Source organism: Corvus hawaiiensis, chromosome 35, assembly GCF_020740725.1.
Source record: "Corvus hawaiiensis isolate bCorHaw1 chromosome 35, bCorHaw1.pri.cur, whole genome shotgun sequence".
Classification (NCBI taxonomy): domain Eukaryota; kingdom Metazoa; phylum Chordata; class Aves; order Passeriformes; family Corvidae; genus Corvus; species Corvus hawaiiensis.
The window spans coordinates 753918-774379 of NC_063247.1; the positions used below are offsets into that span (position 1 = coordinate 753918).

General features: G+C 53.2%; 1 protein-coding gene across 1 annotated transcript; it reads right to left on the bottom strand.

Moving 5' to 3' along the window:
• Positions 1 to 2598: 2598 nt before the first annotated feature.
• Positions 2599 to 8569, bottom strand: LOC125319004 (zinc finger protein 436-like). Its single transcript, XM_048289969.1, has 3 exons — positions 8467 to 8569; positions 4356 to 4434; positions 2599 to 4169 (listed from the first exon to the last, which is right to left on the bottom strand). The coding sequence occupies exons 2-3, from the start codon at positions 4405 to 4407 to the stop codon at positions 2995 to 2997; spliced, it is 1227 nt and encodes a 408-aa protein (XP_048145926.1). The 5' UTR covers positions 4408 to 4434; positions 8467 to 8569; the 3' UTR covers positions 2599 to 2994.
• Between the last annotated feature and the right edge of the window lie 11893 nt (positions 8570 to 20462).

Genomic DNA, 20462 nt, shown 5'->3' on the forward strand with positions numbered 1-20462 from the left:
TCACTGGCGTTTGTTTTAGCCAGAGTGCTGAGCAGCTCTTCCTGGGCCTCAATGTTGTTAACTTGCCTCACCACAGCTTCCCGGAGCCCATTCACAAACTTAACAAATGACACTTGGGGAGCCTGTTTGATGTGTGTAAAGCTGGCCATGGGGGTGAGGGATAAGGCCCATTCTGCTGCAATTTTTATGTCACTCAGGATCAGCTCAGGAAGGTTCACAGCCTGATCCTGGGGCTTTGAAAGCTGACCCTCGCCACACAACTGGTCCATTGTGAGATGTGCCTTAGCAGGATCCCTTTGGTATGTCAAAAGGAGATCCCTAAGCTGCTTTTTCCAAGTCCTCTCCCATAGGAGGTACTCAGCAGGGGAAAAGGATGCATGACATAATTGTTTTTATATCCTGCAAAACCAGAGCATTGGTGGTGAAGGTAGCTTGGATTAAGCCTTTTGAAGTAAGGGGACTCCCACCCAAATTCCTTGCCAGCTTTACACAGCTCCTTCAGGTGGGCATATGGAAATGGTTCCCACCGGGAATTCCCAGTCCTGTTGTACAAGACCGGGAAAGTGAAAACTGCACCTTCCCCGCCCTGGTTCTGGCCTTTGTCACTCCCACTTCTGGCCCCAGGAGCATGGGAACCAGAAGAGGTGGCATGGGAACTGGAAACTGGTAAGGGGCAGGGCTGCCGATGGAAGGGGCGGGGAGTTGGGTAGAATCCATGACCAGAAAGGGATTCTCGGTGAAAGGGGAGGGTTGTGGAACGGTTACACTCAACGATGCAAGGGGCGCAGGGGAGGGGTCCGAAGGAAGGGCACCTATCACTGCAAGGGGTGGAACAAGGGAGGAGCTGTGGTTTTCGGCAGGAATGATGGGGCAGGACGGGGACAAAATGGCGGGCCTGGCCACGAGGCCGGCGTCATTTTGTGAACAGTCTTGGGGAGACGGTGCACTCACTGTCACAGAAAGAGAACCGGGGAGACCGAGAGGAGTCAGGGAGACGGTGGCAACCCTGCACCGCAAGGTGGGCTACACCTCCTGATTCCCCCAGAAACGGGTTAAAGAGATTAGGAACATGGGGATAGGGTAGAGGCGGATGGGGAACATTCCAAAAGGGATTAGGACTTTTACAAACACCCAAGCTACTCCCCATATTTCTAACTGTAAATCGAAACCAGTAAAGGAAAAACTTCCCCACAGAACGATCCGCGTTTCTCCCCAACACCGACAATCTCTCCCCAACTCTATCCCAAAAACTTAATGTCTTAACTGACTCAACCATCACATTTGGAAAGTATAAAAAAATCCAGTGAACAAAGTGTTTAAGAAGCCCCTTAGAAAACTTATATTTGCCCGCTTTTAGGGAACCCTCAGCTTAGAGGAATACCTCCTGTTGGGGCCGGGATAGACTCGCTCCCATCTCCCCAAAACTACCTCACCCACCACCAAAAGGAAAGGGACAAATGAACAAAATGGCCCTGCCAGGCGCTACTCACCAGTCTCAAAGCATCGGCAGGAAAAAAGGCTTTTCACAGTAGTCCTCTGGCCTAGCCGATCCTCTTTAACTCAGAGGGTTGCTGGCCATCCCTCGGAGGACACTTAATGAAACTGAAGTGCCTACTCAGGGAAGCAGCTGACCTGAGGCGAACACTCAGTGATTTTTCGACTGCCAAGGACACACTCCACAGGAATCTTGGGGTGAGGTCCCTGTTCGGGCGCCACTATGACACACTCTGGCCTGTTGGTGTGGGGGGCCACCACGTCCTTCCTGGAGAGCGTCCTGGCTGGGGCTGCTTCCACTAGTATCCCAGATACTCAGCTTCAGCACGACAGCGCCAGGCTCTGCTCACAGAAGCCTCGCGCCAACATGAGCCCTGATGGATATCGAGTCACGTCGCCGGAGATAAAGAGGCGAGATAGGCCTTTTGTGTAGATTCCAATGAGGTTTATTCCAAAACACACGCAGGAGGGTCCAGTGACAAAATGGTCTTGACAGAGGAGGGTTCAAGGATTTTTTATTTATTTATTTATTTTTTATTTTTCGGGGGTTTGGGTGCAGGCAGAGTGCCAGAAACCAATCAGATGAGGGCTAGATGGAGGAGAGAACCTGGAGTGACAGGGGAACAACAAACCAGGGAAGGGGGGAGGCAGAAATAGGGACAGAGAACAATGGGGTGTCGAGGAGCAGAGAAACTTCCAGAACATTATACATATTAACTAGGGGGCACACATATTCAATGGGATCTACACAGAACTAGGCAGAGGGCCAACTGGCCAACCATAAAACAATTTACATACCACAGTAAAGGACTGTGGGAACTCTCCATAACCCAGGGAGAGATTCTACACTTCGGTACCAGCCCACCGTGAGTCCAATGTTGCCCTGGCCCTTCTTGGCTCCCTGGTTACCTCAGCAGCTGCTGCTACCATCATCACACCCAAAACACCCCTCAGGAACAGGGGATAACCCAAATGCCCTCAGATGTGGGGAATACCCAGAAAGGAGATTCCCCCCAGCCTCATCATCCCCAGCCTCCAGCTCTTCATTCCAAACCCCTGCCGCCCCCCCCATTACTCACCGCCCCCCCCCCCCCCCCCATGTACCTCCCACTCCCTCCAGACCCTCTGAATGCCATCTAACCCCTCCGGGGGATTTTGAGGGGGCTGTAGGGTCAAGTAATTTTGGAATGTGACTGAGCCATTTGGAGTGGGAACTGAACAGTTTTCACTGGGATCCAGTGGTTTTGAGGTGACAGATTGATGCCTCTCATCTTCTGGAGTGCAAAGCAATGGAGAAAACTCTTCCATATCCCCTCAGAACCCCCAAATCCTCCTAAACATTATCCTCCCTGGTGCCTATGGGGATTCAGAAGGATATGGAGACAACCCACCAGATGTCTTCCCAACATGGATACAGCGAATGTGGGTCCTTCAGTGGGGGATGAAGTTGGAGCAGCGGACAAAGCTCTTCCCACACTCAGGGCACTCGCAGGGCTTCACTTACCGGTGCTTCTGTTGGTGTCTGGTCAAGGCTGAGCTCTGGGTGAAGCTCTTGCCACACTCGGGACACTCATAGAGCCCCTCCCCAGTGTGGATCTTCTGGTGGCAGATGAGGTTGTATCTCTGGCTGAAGCTCTTCCCACACTCGGGACACCCATAGGGCCTCTCCCCAGTGTGGGTGAGCCTGTGCCTGATGAAGTGGGGGCTGCGTTTGAAGCCCTTCCCACATTCGGGGCAGCGGAAGGGCCTGTCCTCTGTGTGAAGCTGCTGGTGCTTGAGGAGACTGGAGCTGGTCTGAAACCTCTTCCCACACTCGGGACACTCGTAGGGCCCCTCCCCAGTGTGGATGCGCCGGTGCCTGACAAGGTGGGAGTTGCGGTTGAAGCTCTTCCTGCAGTCGGGGCAGCGGAAAGGCCGCTCCCCTGTGTGAGTCCGCTGGTGCAGGAGGAGATGAGAGCTCGTCTGAAACCTCTTCCCACACTCAGGACACTCGTAGGGCCTCTCCCCAGTGTGGCTCCTCTGGTGGATGATCAGCTCAGAGCTCTGTCTGAAGCTCTGCCCACATTCCCCACACTCATAGGGCCTCTCCCCAGTGTGGAGCCTCTGGTGGACAGTCAGGCTGGATCTGTGCCTGAAGCTCTTCCCACATTCCAGGCACTCATACGGCCTCTCCCTAGTGTGGGTTCTCTGGTGGATGATCAGGCTGGAGCTTTCTCTGAAGCTCTTCCCACATTCCCCACACTCGTAGGGCCATTCCCCAGTGTGGATCATCTGGTGGCGAAGCAGGTCAGAACTGCCTCTGAAGCTCTTCCCACATTCCTGGCACTCGTAGGGCCGTTCCCCAGTGTGGATCATTTCGTGGCGGATCAGGGTGGAGCTCTTGCTGAAGCTCTTCCCACATTCCAAGCACTTGTGGGGCTTCTCTCCAGTTTGAAGCTGCTCATGGACCACCACGTCTGAACTCTGGCTGGATCTCTGGTCGCCTTCCCAGCACAGGGTGGGTCTTTCCTCCTCAGAGCTCCCTGGGCTGCGTTTGCAGCCCCTCCTCCTAAGGGATCTCTGGGGCTTTTCCTCCCCGTTGGATTCCTGCGCCATGGAGCCGCTCAAAACGGCCTCTTCCACCAGGTTCTGCCGCGGGGATTTGTCCTCCCTGGGCTCCGTCCTCAGCTCCTTGTCTAGGGGAGGAAGGACAAGGAGAGGATGGGATTTGCCTACGTGCCACACGGAAGGGGAAGGAGATCCCCCCAGTCCGTCCCCGGCAGGACGGCATCGGCAGCGGGGTTGTCCTGCAGCCGGGGGTGATGCTGGGCTGGGAGATGGAGCAGGAGAGAGGGGATAAGGGGCACTGACTTCCTCCTCACCTGCCTGAGGGTCCCGCGGCATCTTCCTCTTCCTCACAGCTTCCTCCTCCATTTGGCAAAGGGTTGGGAATGGGAAATCCTGGTTTGGGGAAAAACAAGGGATGAGCATGTTAAATTTGAATGTTCCCCTTCTCAAGTCCATCTCTACAAGTCACCGGGCATCTGGGGTCCAGAAAAACCTCCTAAACACCAACATTCAGCCCTGAAAAAGCCTCACAGGAGTTCCCTCTCTCTAGTCTCACCGCTCTGGTGTTCGGATGTTCCCCCCTGTCCCAGCTGCTGGAGGTCACACTTGTCTTGGGGGTTCCCCATCTACTTGGTCCCCGCCCTCCGCAGGCTGCTGGGAGTCCAGGAATCCAAAAAGCTCCACCTTGGGCTCCCCACTTAGCGATGCTGGGGGTTATGGGGTACAAGGGGTCCTTCTCCCCTTATTCTCTGCTTCAGGGTGCACGGGGTCCAAGGAGTTCCCCTCCCCCTCTCCAGGCTGTTGAGGGTCCCACGAAACATGGCACTGCCCCCTCTCTGGGCTCTCCCCTCTCTGGGCTCCCCACTTTGGGGTCCTGGGGGTCACAGGGGTCTGCTCCTCCAGACTGCCAGGGCTCCCCTGGTCCTGGTACTGCCCCTCTCTGCTGCCCCCACTCTGGGGGTCCTGAGGTTCCCCCCTCTAGCTCTCCCGGGGGGTCCCGCAGCCCCCTGGCTCCGGGCTGGAGTTGGCCGTGCCTGACCCAGGCAGACCCAACCCCCACTGCGAGGGAGACTCCACATCCCCCTGCCCGCTGCCAGGGCTCTGCTGGCACCACCACCAGGACCCCTCAAAAACACCTCCTGGGGATCCCCCCCAATGTCCCTGCAAGGAGCATTTTCTTCTCAGCTTTGGAGTTCTTCATACTCCAAACTTCTCCCCCAAAAAAACCCAATCCAGGGACCACCAGGATATCTGGGCCGAGCTCCCCCTCCCCGGGCACCTGCGGGATGAGGGAGCAATGCTCCCTTGGGTGGGGGGCTGCAAATTCAGGGAGCGCTCAGCCTTGTGCTTCCTTCTCCTTTTCTTCATCCTCCCTTGTCCCTCCTCTTCCTCCTCCTCCCTCTCCTCCTCACCCATCCCTCCTCCTCCATAATCCCACCTCCTTCTCCTACTTCCATCCCTTCTCCTGCTCCTTCTTCATCCCTCCTGTCCCGCCCCTCCTCCTCCTCTCCCCAGGAAACCCTGGGTCCCCCATTCCCGAGCCCCTCGCAGCCCGCGGGAGCAGCGGGGATGGAGCCGGGACAGGTCGGGATGGGCAGCGCGGGGCTCTCGGCTGCTCCCACCCGCTGGGGGCGGGGCAACCCGGCCCGGGGAAAGGAGAGGGAAACTGGGAACATTGGGGGCTGCACATCCAGACTGGGCCTTACTGGGGACCCTGGGTGGAGACTTGCAGCCCTTGGGGCTCCTCTCGGAGCCTGGAGAGCTGGGAGGGGGAACACAGAGAGGGCTGGGGGATCCCAGGAGTGGCATCACTGGCAGTCACTGCTTTGCACTCGGGTAACTGGAACCTTACTGGGGAAACTGGGTGGGACTGGGAATGACTACAAGCATGCTGAGGCCAACTGATATGTACTAGGAGTATCTGTAACCATACGGGGATTGACTGGAACCGCACTGGGAACAACCAGGACCATGCTGGGGAGAAATGGACCATGCTGGGAGCTACTGGGAGCAAGTGGGAGTGACTGGGTCTGAAATGGGGACAACCGGGCACGACTGGGACAATGCTGGGAGGGACTGGGATCATATGGGGAGTGACTGGGACTATACTAGGGGCAACTGGGTTCAACTGGAACCACACTGGAAGATCATGGGAGCAGCTGTGCCCATGCCGCAGTCATACTGGGATCCTACTGGAACTGGCTGGGATCATACTGGCAGTGACTGGAATAGTACTGGGGGTATCTGAGAGTGACTGCAATCATACTGGAATCAGACTGGGAGTGACTGGAAAGGTGCTGGCCGTGACTGGAACCATACTGGAGGTGACTGGGAGCAACAGAGACAACGCTGGGAACAAATGGGGTCATATTTGGAGTGACTGGATTCATACTGGGAGCAACTGAGCCCACACTGGCAGTGAGAGGGAGTCACTCTGGGCATGACTGAAATAATACGGGGAGCATCTGGGAGTGACTGGCATCATACTGGGGGTGACTGTAACCATGCTGGGGATGACTTGGTGCAACTGGGATCATACTGGAAGTGGTAGGAAGTGACTGGGATCATACTGGCATTGAGAGGGAGCAGTTGGGATCACATTTGGGGTAACTGGGATCATACTGGGAGTATGGGACAACACTTTGGAAACTGCCAGAAACTGGGATCATGCTGGAAGCAACTGAGAGTAACTGGGAAAGACTGGGATCATTCTGAGGTAACTAGAACCATACTGGGGCAACTGGGAGTGCCTGGGAATGACTACAAGCATGCTGAGGCCAACTGGGATATACTGGGAGTGTCTGTAACCACACTGGGGCTTACTGGACCCACACTGGGAACAGCTGGGACCATGCTGGGGACAACTGGAACCATGCTGGAAGCACCTGGGAGCAACTGGATCTATGCTGGGGGCAACTGGGCGTGACTGGGACTATTCTAGGGGCAACTGGGATTATACTGGGAGGAACCGGGAACAACTGGAACTATAGTGGGGGCAAGTGGGATCATACTGGAATTACGGTGGGAGCAGCAGGGTGAGACGGATCATACTGAGCGTGACTGGAATCATCCTGAGATTGACTGGGAATGGCTGTGAGCAACTGGAATCATGCTGAGAGCAACTGGGAAGAAGTAGGAAGGACTGGGAGTGAATGGGATATACTGGGAGAGACTGGGAGTCACAGGGATCCTACTGGAAGCTACTGGGCTCATGCTGGCACTGGCAGGCAACAACTGGGAGCACACTGGGGGCCACTGGCATCATACTGGAAGTGACTGGGATCATACTGGGATTATAGTGGGTGTCAATGGACCCTGACTGGGAGCTACTGGGCCCGTGCTGAGAGCCTACTGGGGATACACTGAGATCAGACTGGGAGCAACTGGGAATGATAGGATGCATGCTGATGACAACTGGGATGTACTGGTAGTGACTGGGATAATACTGGGAGCAACTGAACCATGCTGAGGTAACTGGGAGTGCCTGGGAATGACCACGAGAATGTTCAGGGCAACTGGGATATACTGCGAGTGTCTGAGACCATGCGGGTGGTGACTGGGACCACACTGGGAGCGACTGGGAATGTGCTGGGGGAAACTGGGACCACACTGGGGGCAAGTGTGAGTGACTGGGGCCCTGCTGGGAGAGACTGGCATCATACTGGCAGTGACTGGGACTACACTAGTGGCAGCTGGGAGAACTGGGAACACACTAGACAAAAGTGGGAGGAACTGGGAGCAACTGGGACCATGCTGGGGGCAAATTGCATCATAATGGGGAATGACTGGGAGTGACTGGGTTCATACTGGGAGCAACAGAGATCCTACAGGGAGTGAGGAGAAGTGACCGGGATCATACCGGGACTGACTGCGCTCATACTGGGACTGATGAGGAAACTGGAACCACTCGTGGGGGGGAACTGGGCTCATACTGGGAGCAGCCATTTCCCGGCCTCGGGACCCCCGAGCCCCTTTCCCGGCCGTGCCGCCCCTGCAGCCCCCAGACCCCCCCGCCGGGGTCCCGCCAATCCCAGGGGTCCCCCCTCTCGGGCTCCCCGCTTTGGGCTTCTGGGGCTCTCCTCTCTCTGGGGTCCCGCTTACGGAAGCCGGGGCTCCCGGGGGTCCCCAAAACCGGTGTCCCCCCGCCCCCGCGCGCTCCCCACGGGGCCCCGGCAGAGCTCGGAGGGCCCGGCCCGGGAAGCCCAACCCCCACCGCGGGGGGACCCGCATCCCCCCGCCCCCGCCGGGGCTCTGCCGCCACCGCCACCGGCACCCCCAAAAACACCTCCCGGGACCCCACGATGTCCCCCCGAGGGCATCTGCGGCTCGGCTTTGGAGTCCCGCAAGCTCCAAACATCCCCCCAAAAAACCCCAAACCCAGGGACCCCCCGGGACATTTGGGGCGAGCTCCCCCTCCCCGGGCACCTGCGGGACGGGGGGCGATGGTCCCGGGGGGCTGCGAGTTCAGGGAGCGCTGGAGCCGAGCGCTTCCTCCTCTCCTCCAGCTTCCCGCTGCCGCTCCGCCTCTTCCTCCTCCTCCTCCTCCTCCTCCCGCCTCTACCCAATCCCACCTCCGCCTCCTCCTCCTCCCCGTCCCCCTCCCCCGTTCCCGAGCCCCTCGCAGCCCGCGGGAGCAGCGGGGATGGAGCCGGGACAGGTCGGGATGGGCAGCGCGGGGCTCTCGGCTGCTCCCACCCGCTGGGGGCGGGGCAACCCGGCCCGGGGAAAGGAGAGGGAAACTGGGAACATTGGGAGCTGCACATCCAAACTGGGCCTTGCTGGGGACCCTGGGTGGGGACTTGCAGCCCTTGGGGCTCCTCTCGGAGCCTGGAGAGCCGGGAGGGGGAACGCAGAGAGGGCTGGGGGATCCCAGGAGTGGCATCACTGGCAGTCACTGCTTTGTACTGGGATCGTACTGAGATCATACTGGCAGTGACTGGGCTGTACTGGGATCGTACTGACATCATACTGGGAGCAGCTGGGCCCATGCCGGGGGAGACTGCAATCACACTGAGGGAGACTGGGATCATACTGGGAGTGAGTAGGAGTCTGCGGGGGGCAATTGAGACCATGCTGGGGGCAAATGGGATACACTGGGAGTGACTGGAATCATGCTGAGGGTGACTGGGAGCAGCTGGGAGCAACTGGGATCATGCTAGGAGCAACTGGGAGTGACTGGGTGCATGCTGGGGGTGATTGGAAGCAACTGGGCTTCTGCTGTGATGAACTGGGATGATGCTGGAGGTGACTGGGATCAGACTGGCAGTGAGTGCGACTACACTGAGGCTGACTGGGAGTGGTTGTGAGCAAATGGGATCATGCTGGAAGTTACTGGGAGGAATTTGGAGTGACTGGGAATGACTGGGAAAAAAGTGAGGGTGAAAGAGCAACTGGAACCTGTGGGATGCAACTGGTTCATACTGGCAGTGACTGGGAGCACACTGGGGTCATATTTGGATCCTGTTGGGAGTGACTGGACTAATACTGGGAGTATCTGAGAGTGACTGGGAAACACAGCATGCATATCATCCCCCATACTGGGGGTGACTGGGAGCAACTGGGAGCACACTGGGAGCAAATCACATACTGGGACTGACTTGGTTGATCTAGGAAGCAACTGGAACCATGGTGGAGGCAACTGGGCCCATACTAGGAGTGATTGGAAATAACTGGGATGAAACTGTGACCATACTGCGAGTGCTGGCATGTGACTGGGATCATACTGGAGGTGACTGGGATCATATTGGTGTTGTAAGGGAGCAACTGGGATTACACTTTTGGCTACTGGGAGCAACTGAGAGCAACTGGGATCATGCTGCAAGCAAACTGGAGTAACTGGGAAGGACTGGATGCATGCTGGAGGCAACTGGGATATACTGGGTGTGACTGGTATGATACTGGGATGACAAACACCTTCCTGGGACCACTGGGAGCGTCTGGGAATGACTACGGACATGCTGAGGGCAACTGGGATATACTGGGAGTGTGTGTAACCATACTGGGGGTGGCTGGGGACACACTGGGAGCAACTGGGATTAACTGGGATTTACAGAGCCTTCCCTGGGGACAGCTGGAAGTGATCCCCCCGTTCCCCCGCCCTCCCTCGGGCACTGCCGCATCTCCCAACCTGCACCGCCAGGATCTGCCCGGAGCAGCGCGATGGCTCCAGCGCTGGGGCTGGGGGCTCCTGGGGCGGCGAGGGGGGAGTGGGACCCAGGCACCCCCTGGGACCCCGCTTAACCGCCATTCCTGGGAACGGGACCCCCATAACCCCCATTCCCGGGAATGGGACCCGCCTGAACTGCCATTCTGAGGGCCCCTGGCATCCCCTTTCCTGGGCACAGGATTCCCTGGACACCCCATCCCACCTCTCCCAGTCCCTGCACTCCCTTTCCTTGACTCTGAGCCCCTGAACCTCCTTCCCAGCTCTCCCAGCTCTTCAAGTCCCTCCTCTCCTTGACCTGTGGACCCCCCATGATCCCCAAACTCCCACCCCCCCAGATCTCTGTTTCCTCCCCATTCTCCGCTCCCTGCAGTACCTGGAAGTGGCACTGTCAGAGCGCTGTCGTGACAGAGAGAAGACCCGGACGCTCAATGTGAGTGATCAGCAAGCTTCCGTTTATTGATCATCCGCGGATTCCATATATAGCGTGGTTAATGAGGCTTATGCATATTCCAAAAGGCGCAGGCTGAGTGGTCCACGGCATTGCTGCAGACCCCTCCCTCTAGTTCCTCCTTTGTGGTCAGAGAGTTCCTCTTTTCCCATGCCTTCTCGACCACAGGCATTCTATTGTTTACTGTACTGCCCGCCAAGGACACCATTTCCTTGCCGTATCAGCATAGGGCCTTATGCTAACTCAGCTATTACACAAGACGAGTGCAATATTCTGCAAGATCTTGCTCTGTGAGCTGCAAAGGGTCTACGTGTCCTTTGTCACGTAGCCAGTTCTCCACAGAGCCCGGCCTGGGGGTCCCCCAGTCCCTGATCACGGGGACGTGGACGGGACCCCCTCCGAGCGCTGCCACAGCGAGTGGGGCCGGATGGAGCTGCAGGCACGGGGATGGGAGCGGGAGCCGAGACGGGATATTGGGATGGCCAGACCCGGAATACTGGGATAGCCAGACCCAGCTCAAGGAGAGGAACCGGCACGTGGCCAACAGTGACCTGGAGATGGGGCTGGTACAACCAGAGTGGGGAGAGTGGGGGGAACTGGGGGCTGGGATCTGTGGGAATGGAGTGGATCTCTAGGGATGGGATCTGTGGGAGTGGGATGGGATCTGTGGGCCTGGCTGATTCTGATAGGAATCCAGGGAGCTGCAAGGGGTTCCATGGGGCTGGGACACGACTCCGTAGTTCCATTCTCTCCTCGTTCCCAGGTCTCCCCACGGTGCAGGTGGTTTCCAGCTGTGACCTCCTGTCCCACGGAGCGTCCATGGATCCCACTGGCACGGCTACGATGGGTGGGATTTCATCTCCTTCCAGCTGGGATCCAGGAGCTTTGCAGTGTCTGACGGTGCCACCTGGATCCCCCAGAGGTGCTGGGAATCCAAAGGGATCCTGCCAGAGCAGATGAAGCATTACCTGGGACACACCTGTGTGGAAGAGCTCCCAAAATACATCGGATGTGGTTGGGAGGCTCTGGAGCACAAAGGTGGGTGTGGGGGGGAATTTCTATGGGAATGTGGGATTCAGGAAGGGTGGATTTGGGAATGCAGGGATTCCCATCGAATTTCCATGGATGGATCTCACTCTCGTCCCAGTCAGGTGAGAATTCCATGGACGAATCTCCCCCCCAGCCCACTGCCATGGGAATTCCATGGGGAAATGACTGGAATTTATGTCCAATCAAATCCCTGCTGCAATTCAATGGGACATAAATCCCAATCCCTTCCCCAGGCCGGGTCTGTGGTGCCCGTGGCAGTGCCAGGGGAGTGCCCTCTCCCTGCCCCAAGCCGAGCTCGGGCCTTTCCTTCGGTGTTCTCTGCCCTGCCCGGGGCAGGAGGGCACTGACAGAGCAGCTTTGGTGGCACCGGGCACCGGCCGGGCTCCGGCCACTGCAGGTGGCTCCGCGGGAATGTCCAGCACCAAAGCTTCAAGCGAACAACAGCTCCTGGAGGGGATTCTGCCCCCTCTGCCTGTCCTGGGAGCCCAAGGCAACGCCCCGGGCACAACAGCCCAGAGTGCTGGAGCACAGTGTCCCTGGGCCAGGCCATGTTCCCTGGCTGTCCCCTGTCCCTCAGCCATTTCATGTCCCTTGTCCATTCCATGTTCCCTCAGCTGTCCCATGTCCCTTGCCCAGGCTGTCCCTCGGCTGTCCCATTTCCCTCGGCTCTGTGGGGCCGGGGGTGGCAGCAGGACCTGGGGCAGCGCTGGGGGAGAACAACCCTGAGCCCCAGCTGGGCCAGTTCCCCCAGTTCCACCCAGGGGGCCCAGGTCACTCCTAGTATGGGTCCTGTGGTGTCGGCAATTGAATCGGACCCAGACCAGCAGGGAATCTGAATGGTTTATTCAAAGGAGTGAGTAGGTTTTATACACTTTTCTAAGGCACAGTAGTTCCTTATATGGCGTGACCTATCTTGTGTTGCCACATCAGCAACACACGGGGTCTGCCCTGTGACACCTCCTCCCCCCAGGGCCCGGTGGAGACAAGCCTCTCTGTGCTGCCTTGTGCTCCTTTGTTCTGCCATGTGTCTTTGCAGGCAGGTTTTACAGCTCACAACCCAATTTTCCTTTATAATTCCCCATAATTTCCCCTTTTCTGTTTTATACAACTAAGAATTATGACAGTGATTAAACAGATACAACTTTGAGAAACAATGTGAAGTTGTCTAAAACTTTCCCCATTACTCAGAGTCTGCAACTGCTGGGAGGTCCTGTTTCACAGTGAAGACTTAGAAAGTCTTTCCTAGGCAAGACTTCTAAGTTTACTTTGAAAGAGGGTCCAACTTTAGTAAAATCAAATCAACAAGTCAAAATGACTTGATTACACTTTTAGGGCAGAAACACTTGGGTCTGATAGTATAAATTCTTAGTCAGCCAGGGCTAGGGTTTGGCCAGAGCCTTAAGCCATGACTGAGAAAGTTTCCCTAAAATACTTATAAAATTGCTTAGAAACGTTATTAATATCATTCTGAATGCGATTGAAACATTAAGAACATATAAACTTTTTTAGTCTTTCGCGGGGGGCACACCCCATCTCTGCATTCCTCCTTTTCTGTTCTAACAATATGTAACATGAACATTTTTAACATAACATGCAGTTTTCTTACTATGAACAGTAGAATAATACATCTAAATCCAGGTCTTGGAAAATTACAATTATAATAACATTAACTCTCTAAGTGGTTTTAAAAGGTAACAAGCCTAGTTCCTGCTTCAGCTGCAGGAACGACATGCTTAGCCTGCAGCCGTGCCCCCACAAGCTGGTGCAAATGCTGCATGCTGCAGCTCCCCCAGCCCCGAGGAAGGGGCAGGAGACAGGAGCTCAGCTGTAGTGGCTCGAGCCTGGCCGGCCGCGTGGGTCGCCCCAGCTGCGCGTGCCCCGCCGGCCATGCGGGCCTGGGCGGCCACGCGGGTCTGGCGGCCGGCAGAGGTGCACCAGCCCGTCTCTTCACTTCTCACATGCAGAGAGCCGCCCGTGGCCCCCGCCATGCGCTGAGCGGAGCCACAGCCCCGCTAGCTTTCAGTGCTGCCAATCTCGCCCATCTGCAGCGTGAGGGTGGCCCTGGGCGTGGCCGTGGCTTTGCCATGTGCTTGCCACTGTGGCTCGCCGCCATGCGCTCGCCGGCGTGTGCTCCCCGGCGTCGCGCCCTCACTTTTTCCCCTGCCACATCTGCCACCACTGCTGTGATGCCATGAAGATTTTTTGCCTTTTCTTTTATAACTCTTACACCATTTTTACAACTTCTTTATTCTTAGTGCTTTTTGCCTACATTCTTGGACTTGTTTGTCAAGCTGAGAGACTAAACATTTTAGAAGCTTCGTAGTTAGGGATCAGTGTGCCCCAGACCCCAAAGTCCTTACACATTCTGTAAACTAAGACAGAACCATCTAGAAGAAGGCTCCTTGGGGAGGGGGGCTCATTCAAGCCTCTCACTGGGGAATTTTTGATAGATATGCTAATTAATAATACCTATAATGTCATACCAGATCTTCTGGTGGGGGCATTGCGGTGTGGATTTCGGTGCATTTGACCTGGAGGTGTGCACCTAAGGATCCTTAAAATAAATATCAAGGTAAAATCCCTTTTCCCCTTCTAACCGTGTTTGACTCTTGATTTTAAGACCAGGAAAAGGCATCAGTTGCTGGCGACCACGAAGGGACCCTAAAGACCTTGAAACTCGCAGTCTTGGGTTAGAACACATCTTGCTTTGCCCCTCTCTTTTCTGGCAAATTACAGAGGGGCCAGAGCGATGATTCAGGACTGTGACCAGGACTTTAAGACCCAGCACAGAAAGGCAGAAGCATGGAAAGGGAGGTGATGTAAAAGGGGAACGATATTACCGATATTGTGCTAGTACTAAGGAAAGAGATCTCCATGGCAGTTGGAAAGGTTGGGGGCCAAGAAGCCCATGAAAGGGGAAAGGTTAAACCTTTCCCCTGCAAACTGTGGAAAGGAGGGGATGCCCTCCATGAAGTCCACAAGAGCCCAGAGGCTGTACCGTACACAGCCACAGGAGAGGCTCAGAGGTCGGTTGGTTGGTTGGTTGGGACGTCGGGAGGCTGTGGGTTCGAATCCTGTTAAGACCAGATTTTCATGCACACATTTACTGTTTGCTAAAACTAGTTGCTTTTGTATTTTAAAGTGCTGTAGTTTGTGTAGTAAGCTAGATAAACTGCCTAGGAAGTCAGAATTCCGAGGTCAGATTGCAGGCTGAATTCCAGAGTTAAAAGCTTCCCTCTAGCAGAGTTTTTCTGTCTGTGAGCAAACATGGGTGATGTTTTCTCAAATGAAAATAAAAAAATCCCTTTTAGCAGCCCATTAGAGTTGATAATAAAACACTGGAAATGGCTGACAGGGCAAAAAACTACTTTGGACACCCGAGAATTGATCAAACTGTCCACACGGGTTTGACCAACTTTAAAATTAAGTCAAAGAAACTGGCCTCGCTATGGGAGTTTGGAAAGTAACATCATTACTGACCTGATAGTAGAACTGAGATCATTACGTAGGTTTGATGAACTAAGGTATGCAGAACTTTTTACTATGTATCTGAACAGGGAAGAAGCATATGTAGTAGACAAAAGTAATATGGAAATGACTTTGAGAAAGAGAAAGGGAAAGAAGAAGCCGCCGCAAGCTAGCTCGTATACTAATATGGACAGAGAAATCAATATGACGGATCTAGATATGGTGGCCCCAGCTCTGCGCGATGGGGGGGGTCTCCCCCCCCATTCAACCACCAGCAGCCTGCACAGGTGGGGGTGGGGGACAGAGGAACGGAGCAGCCGGTGGGGGTGGGGGCAGGGGGGTGGGGGAGCAGTGGGGGCAGCCCGCACAGGTGAGGGTGGGGGACAAAGGAATGGGGCAGCCTGCACAAGTGGGGGTGGGGGTGGGGAGTGGGGGGGCGGTGGCTCTGCCGCCACCACTGCCTCCGCCGCTGTCTGAGCGGGGGCAGGGAAGAGAGCGAGCAGCCAGCTCCAAGCCAGTGTAGCAGCATGGGGCCTCCCCACCTCCAGCCTTGTCAGGGGCGGAGAGCAGGCACAGAGGCGGGAGAGATGCAGGCATGCCACCACCCCCTGACTGCCCCAGAGGCAGAGAAGGTGCGGACTGGCCACTGCCCTCTGACTTTTCCAGAGGCAGAGACGGGGACGGGGAGGGGAAGGGGTCGGGTGGGCCGCCTTTCCCCGAGTTCCCTGGACATGGAAGTGAAGGCAGAAATGGGCACAGGCAGTTCTGAGTACCTTTGCCAGTGCAGGAAATTGCAAGTTTCCAAGACAGAGACAGGAGGAGCTGCTCGCTCTCCCCACCCTACGGTGTGGCCAGTGTTAAAGCTGAGGGCAGACAAGATGGCCCCGACCCAGGCACCTCTTGCAGAGCTAGGGATGGGAGAAGCTGCTTGCAGCCCCTGCCTCCCTGCCCCTTCACTGCCGTAAAAAGCAAGGCAGTCCCTGATCAACATTTGGCTGAGACAATCTTTAATACCGATGAAGCAGTTTCAATTGAAAGCGAATGGGATGATTCCGATACAGATGGTTCCCGTCGGGAGGGTAGTAGAAAAAAGGGGAAGATAGCCCAAGGAGCCATGAAAGCAGTCAGTCCCATCGCTAAACACACAAAGTCAAAAGCAGATAAAGGGGGGAAGGAAAGACCTGTATTAGAAGTACCTCTGAGACAGTGTAATAAATGAATTGGTTTCAGGGTGTTGGTTATTACTGTTTAAATGAGATATAAAAGAGGGGAGTTGAGGGTGGAATAGATGGACATGTTAATTGAAGGGAAGTTGCGAGACTGTACGGGTGTAATGCTGGAATGTAACCACTGGATGGGGATATAACAAGGACCCAATGGGTTTAATAGAAGGAACTTTCTAGTACATTGCTTCGTAGGGTACAAGGGATGAGGACGATGCCCGAGACTGTGATTGGAGAACGAGCCAACCAATGAAGTGGACTTGTTTGAAAATGATTGATGAGGAATGCACGAAGGTATAGACCAACCAGCGAACGGGGAAGGGACCAATCAGCACGAGGATTAAGAAATGCACCAGTCCAGTGGCACCAAAGACTTTAAAAGCTACCTGCATCCGAGGGGGGGGTGGTCCTCCTGCGGAACTTGGGGTTCAAGGGAGCACCCAGTGGGTCTCACTGTCTTGTTGGTGTATTGTTTTATTCTGGCTTGTCGTGTGGAGCCTGGGCTTATCCTGGGTTCCCGCTCTCAGCAGTTAATAAATAAATGAGTTGAGTTTTCCTTTCAAAAGTCTCAGCCTCGTTCACAACAACAGGCTGTGGGAAATCAAGGAGTGATTTATATAAAGACACCATTTTCCCTCAGAATTACAGCAGTGGAAAAACTCAATTGGGAAGTACAGGGACAACCCAGAGAGAGTAGCTATGCATGTAGAAATGGCCATAAAATCCCAAAACCCAGATTGGGGTGATCTAAATGTTATGCTAGATGAATTATTGGCTAAAACAGAGAGATAAATGGTCAACAAAGCTGCTATATCTGCTATAGAAACTCAAATTGCAACTGGGAGTCTCCAAGGGTCAGTTAATGACATCTATCCCCTAGCAAACCCTAGCTAGGATCCCAGTGTCCCAGAACAGATAGAAAAGCTGAAGCGTTACCAGAAATGGGTGGTTGTTGAGTTAAAATGTGCCGTTCCTAAAGCAGTGAATTGGCCTAGGTTATATGAGATCAAACAAAATCCAAATGAGACCCCCACAGAGTTTCTAAATAGGCTTAAAGAGGCTGCACAAAAATACACTACCTTAGACCCTGACTCACCTGAGCAGCAGATCCACCTGGCCTACCTATTTATAGGTCAATCTGCTAATGACATAAAGAAAAAGCTGCAAAAGACAGATGGGCCACTGGACATAAGTAAATTGTTGAATGTAGCCTGGAAGGTATAGCAGAACAGAGACTTAGCAGACAAAGATAAACATAATAAACCCCACCACAAGAAGTATGATAAGGAAAAGTCATCTGACACATCAAAAAGGGGTCCCTCTTTTCCCCTAGCTGGGGACCAATGCACAATTTGCAAAAAGCGGGGGCACTGGAGAAATGAGTGTCCATCACGAGCAGAAAAGAAGCCCCCAGTTCCGGAAGTAACTGTAAATACGGACTGACGGGGACCGAAGGTAACTACCCCAGCAGAGCCTTCGGTTGTAGCTAAGCTGGGGAATCATGACGTTGAATTTCTGGTTGATACAAGAGCAACATATTCTGTGTTAAATACTTTAAAAGGTAAACTGAGTCAAGACACTGTGGATGCAATCAGAGCTACAGGGGAAAGTGAAACAAGGCTTTTTCTCCAACCTTTAAAATTTAAATTGGGAAAACACTGGGTCACTCACCAGTTCCTGTATATGCCAAATTCCCCAATGCCAGTATTGGGCAGAGATTTATTGGAAAAACTGGAAGCAGAAATTAAGTTTTCCAAGGAGGGGGGAGTGAAAGTTATAATCCCAGAATCTAAAATTATTGAAGCAGCTGCTATACTTGTACAGGAATGCCATGGAAAAATTCCCAAAGAAGTTGAAGAAGCTGTCATTCAAATAGTGTGGGGCAATGATTCTCCTGGGAAATCCAAAAAAGCTGAACCTGTATCACATTCAAAGCAGGGGCTACACCAGTAAGGCAAAGACAATATCCTCTGAAATTAGAAGCTCGCAAGGGATTAGTACCTGTGATTGAAAAGTTTCTCAAATTTAGGTTGTTAGTGGAATGTAAATCCAGGTACAACACACCAGTTTTGCCAGTAAAGAAAGCTGATGGTAAAAGCTACAGGTTGGTACAGGATTTGAGGGAAATCAACAAGAAAACAGAGGACATACACCCAGTGGTAGTCGTAGGTTACGGGGGTTCTAGGGTCCTGTCGGGACGGCCGGACGTAGACGGTGACGGATGGAGACAAGAGATCTCTATAGGCAGGTCTTGGGACACAGTCGGTTTATTGTAAAAGGCGTGGGTATTGGGGCACTGCTCAGAGCTGGTAGACTCAGCTCTGAGCAGGCCCAAGAGAGCAAGAGAGTAAACAGGTGAGAGAGAGAGTGTAAGAGCAAGAGTAAGAGCAAGAGTAGAAGTGGAAGAGAGAGAATGAATAGAAGAGAGAGAATGTCTGAAGTCCTGGTTACAATACAATAAATCATCTTCTGTACTGAATATTCTAATTGTCACTAACCAATCTAATACAAGATACAAATCCTATAGCATTTACATACAGCCTATAAGAGTTCTTATATTACCATAGAGTGTTACATCTTAACTTCTAAAAACTACTCTTTGGACCCCTTCTGCTGAGCTAGTAGGGTCTGCTCTGACCCTTGGACCTGTTTGCAAGCAGAGGGTATTGTTCCATCAAGAGGGGATTACTTCAGTGGCCATACCATTGTTTTCTAGTTGTTCAGTAACTAAGACCTGGTATTTCAAAAGTGGCTTTCATTTCGATGTTGCCTGTAGTTTTCATATTCCCAAAATCTTTTGTCAGGCAATCACATTTACAAGGCTTTCCTGTTTCATCTTCCCCAACATCTCCCCCTTTCCGACGGACAATTAAGATATTAGACATAGTCTTACTCGTCATTTTTTGCACACACTGAAGTATACAAGGTACTGCTACTAAAACTATAATTATTACTACTAGAATAATCAAGCCTATTTTACAGAGTTCCCTTAGCCAAGGTGCAAAGCTCCAACCATCAAACAAACTGTCTAGCCAAGACGGGTCATCTGTTGTAATTTGGTTAGCTAGGTCCCTTAGGTTTTGTAACTGTTTGTGAATGAAAACAGAATGATCGGATAAGTTCATACAGCATAATCCTTCAAAATCTTCACAGCCATGCCCATGTGCTAATAAAAGATAATCAATGTAAGTTTGGTGTCTATGGCTGGAAGTCGGAGAAATGTGATGATTATCACATGGCTAATACTTATCAAAAGTAACATTACCAAAACCTTCTGGAAAAGGCATTTCAACTAAACAGGTTGAAAAAGGTTTGTGTCAGATAGACAGATGGTATCGGAGCCTGCAGATTTGGCTAAAGCAACCCAGACATTTGTCTTTGGTTGATTTACAGGTAAAGCTTCACTATAAAAACTAAAACATAAGGTTAAAAGCAACATGCATCTACACAAATAATGCTAAAACTCCATTCTTTTCTTGAGCTGTTTCTGGCAGACAATCTTCTCTCAGTGGTTCTGCCGAGTTCACATTTCAGTGCCGGCTTCTCGGCTTCCACTCGCGGGGTCACTGCCTGAAGTGGAACCGACAGTGGGCTTTAATGCATGGTACAGCTTCACGTTCTTTGCTGGAATCCACTTGGTTCCTTCACCTGTGGAGAGACATGCAAATCCCTTTCCCCACATTATAAGATCATAAGGTCTTTCTATTTTTCCTGATGCTAAATTCTTAATTAGAACTGGGGGGTGCTCTTTCAGTTTTGCTTTTTTGTTGTTTAAGAAATGTCTATAAATGGAGGGTTCAGGCTCTTCTGCAGAGCTGTTCAAAAAATTAAAAACATACAAGGCTTTATTCAACCTTCTTTGAGGTGTAGCCTGGGCTTCTCCCCTTTTCTGTTGATTTAAAATGCATTTTAAAGTTTGATGTGTTCCTTTTAGGGTACTTTTTGGCAGTTGCTTAAGGTATGGAGAGCAGATACCACTGTCCTTTATTGCTTTCCGCAACTCTTTAATCTCATGGTGTGGGATAGCTTGCCATGTTCTAGGACCACCAGCTTGCTGGCTGAATAG

What these genes read in the sequence shown, in the direction of transcription:
- LOC125319004 (XM_048289969.1), bottom strand. Translation starts at nt 4,407, where the DNA reads ATGGAGGAGGAAGCTGTGAGGAAGAGGAAGATGCCGCGGGACCCTCAG. An exon ending in GCCGCGGGACCCTCAGGCAG is followed by an intron (nt 4,170 to 4,355) that starts GTGAGGAGGAAG and finishes TTCCTCCCCTAG; the next exon opens with ACAAGGAGCTGAGGACGGAG.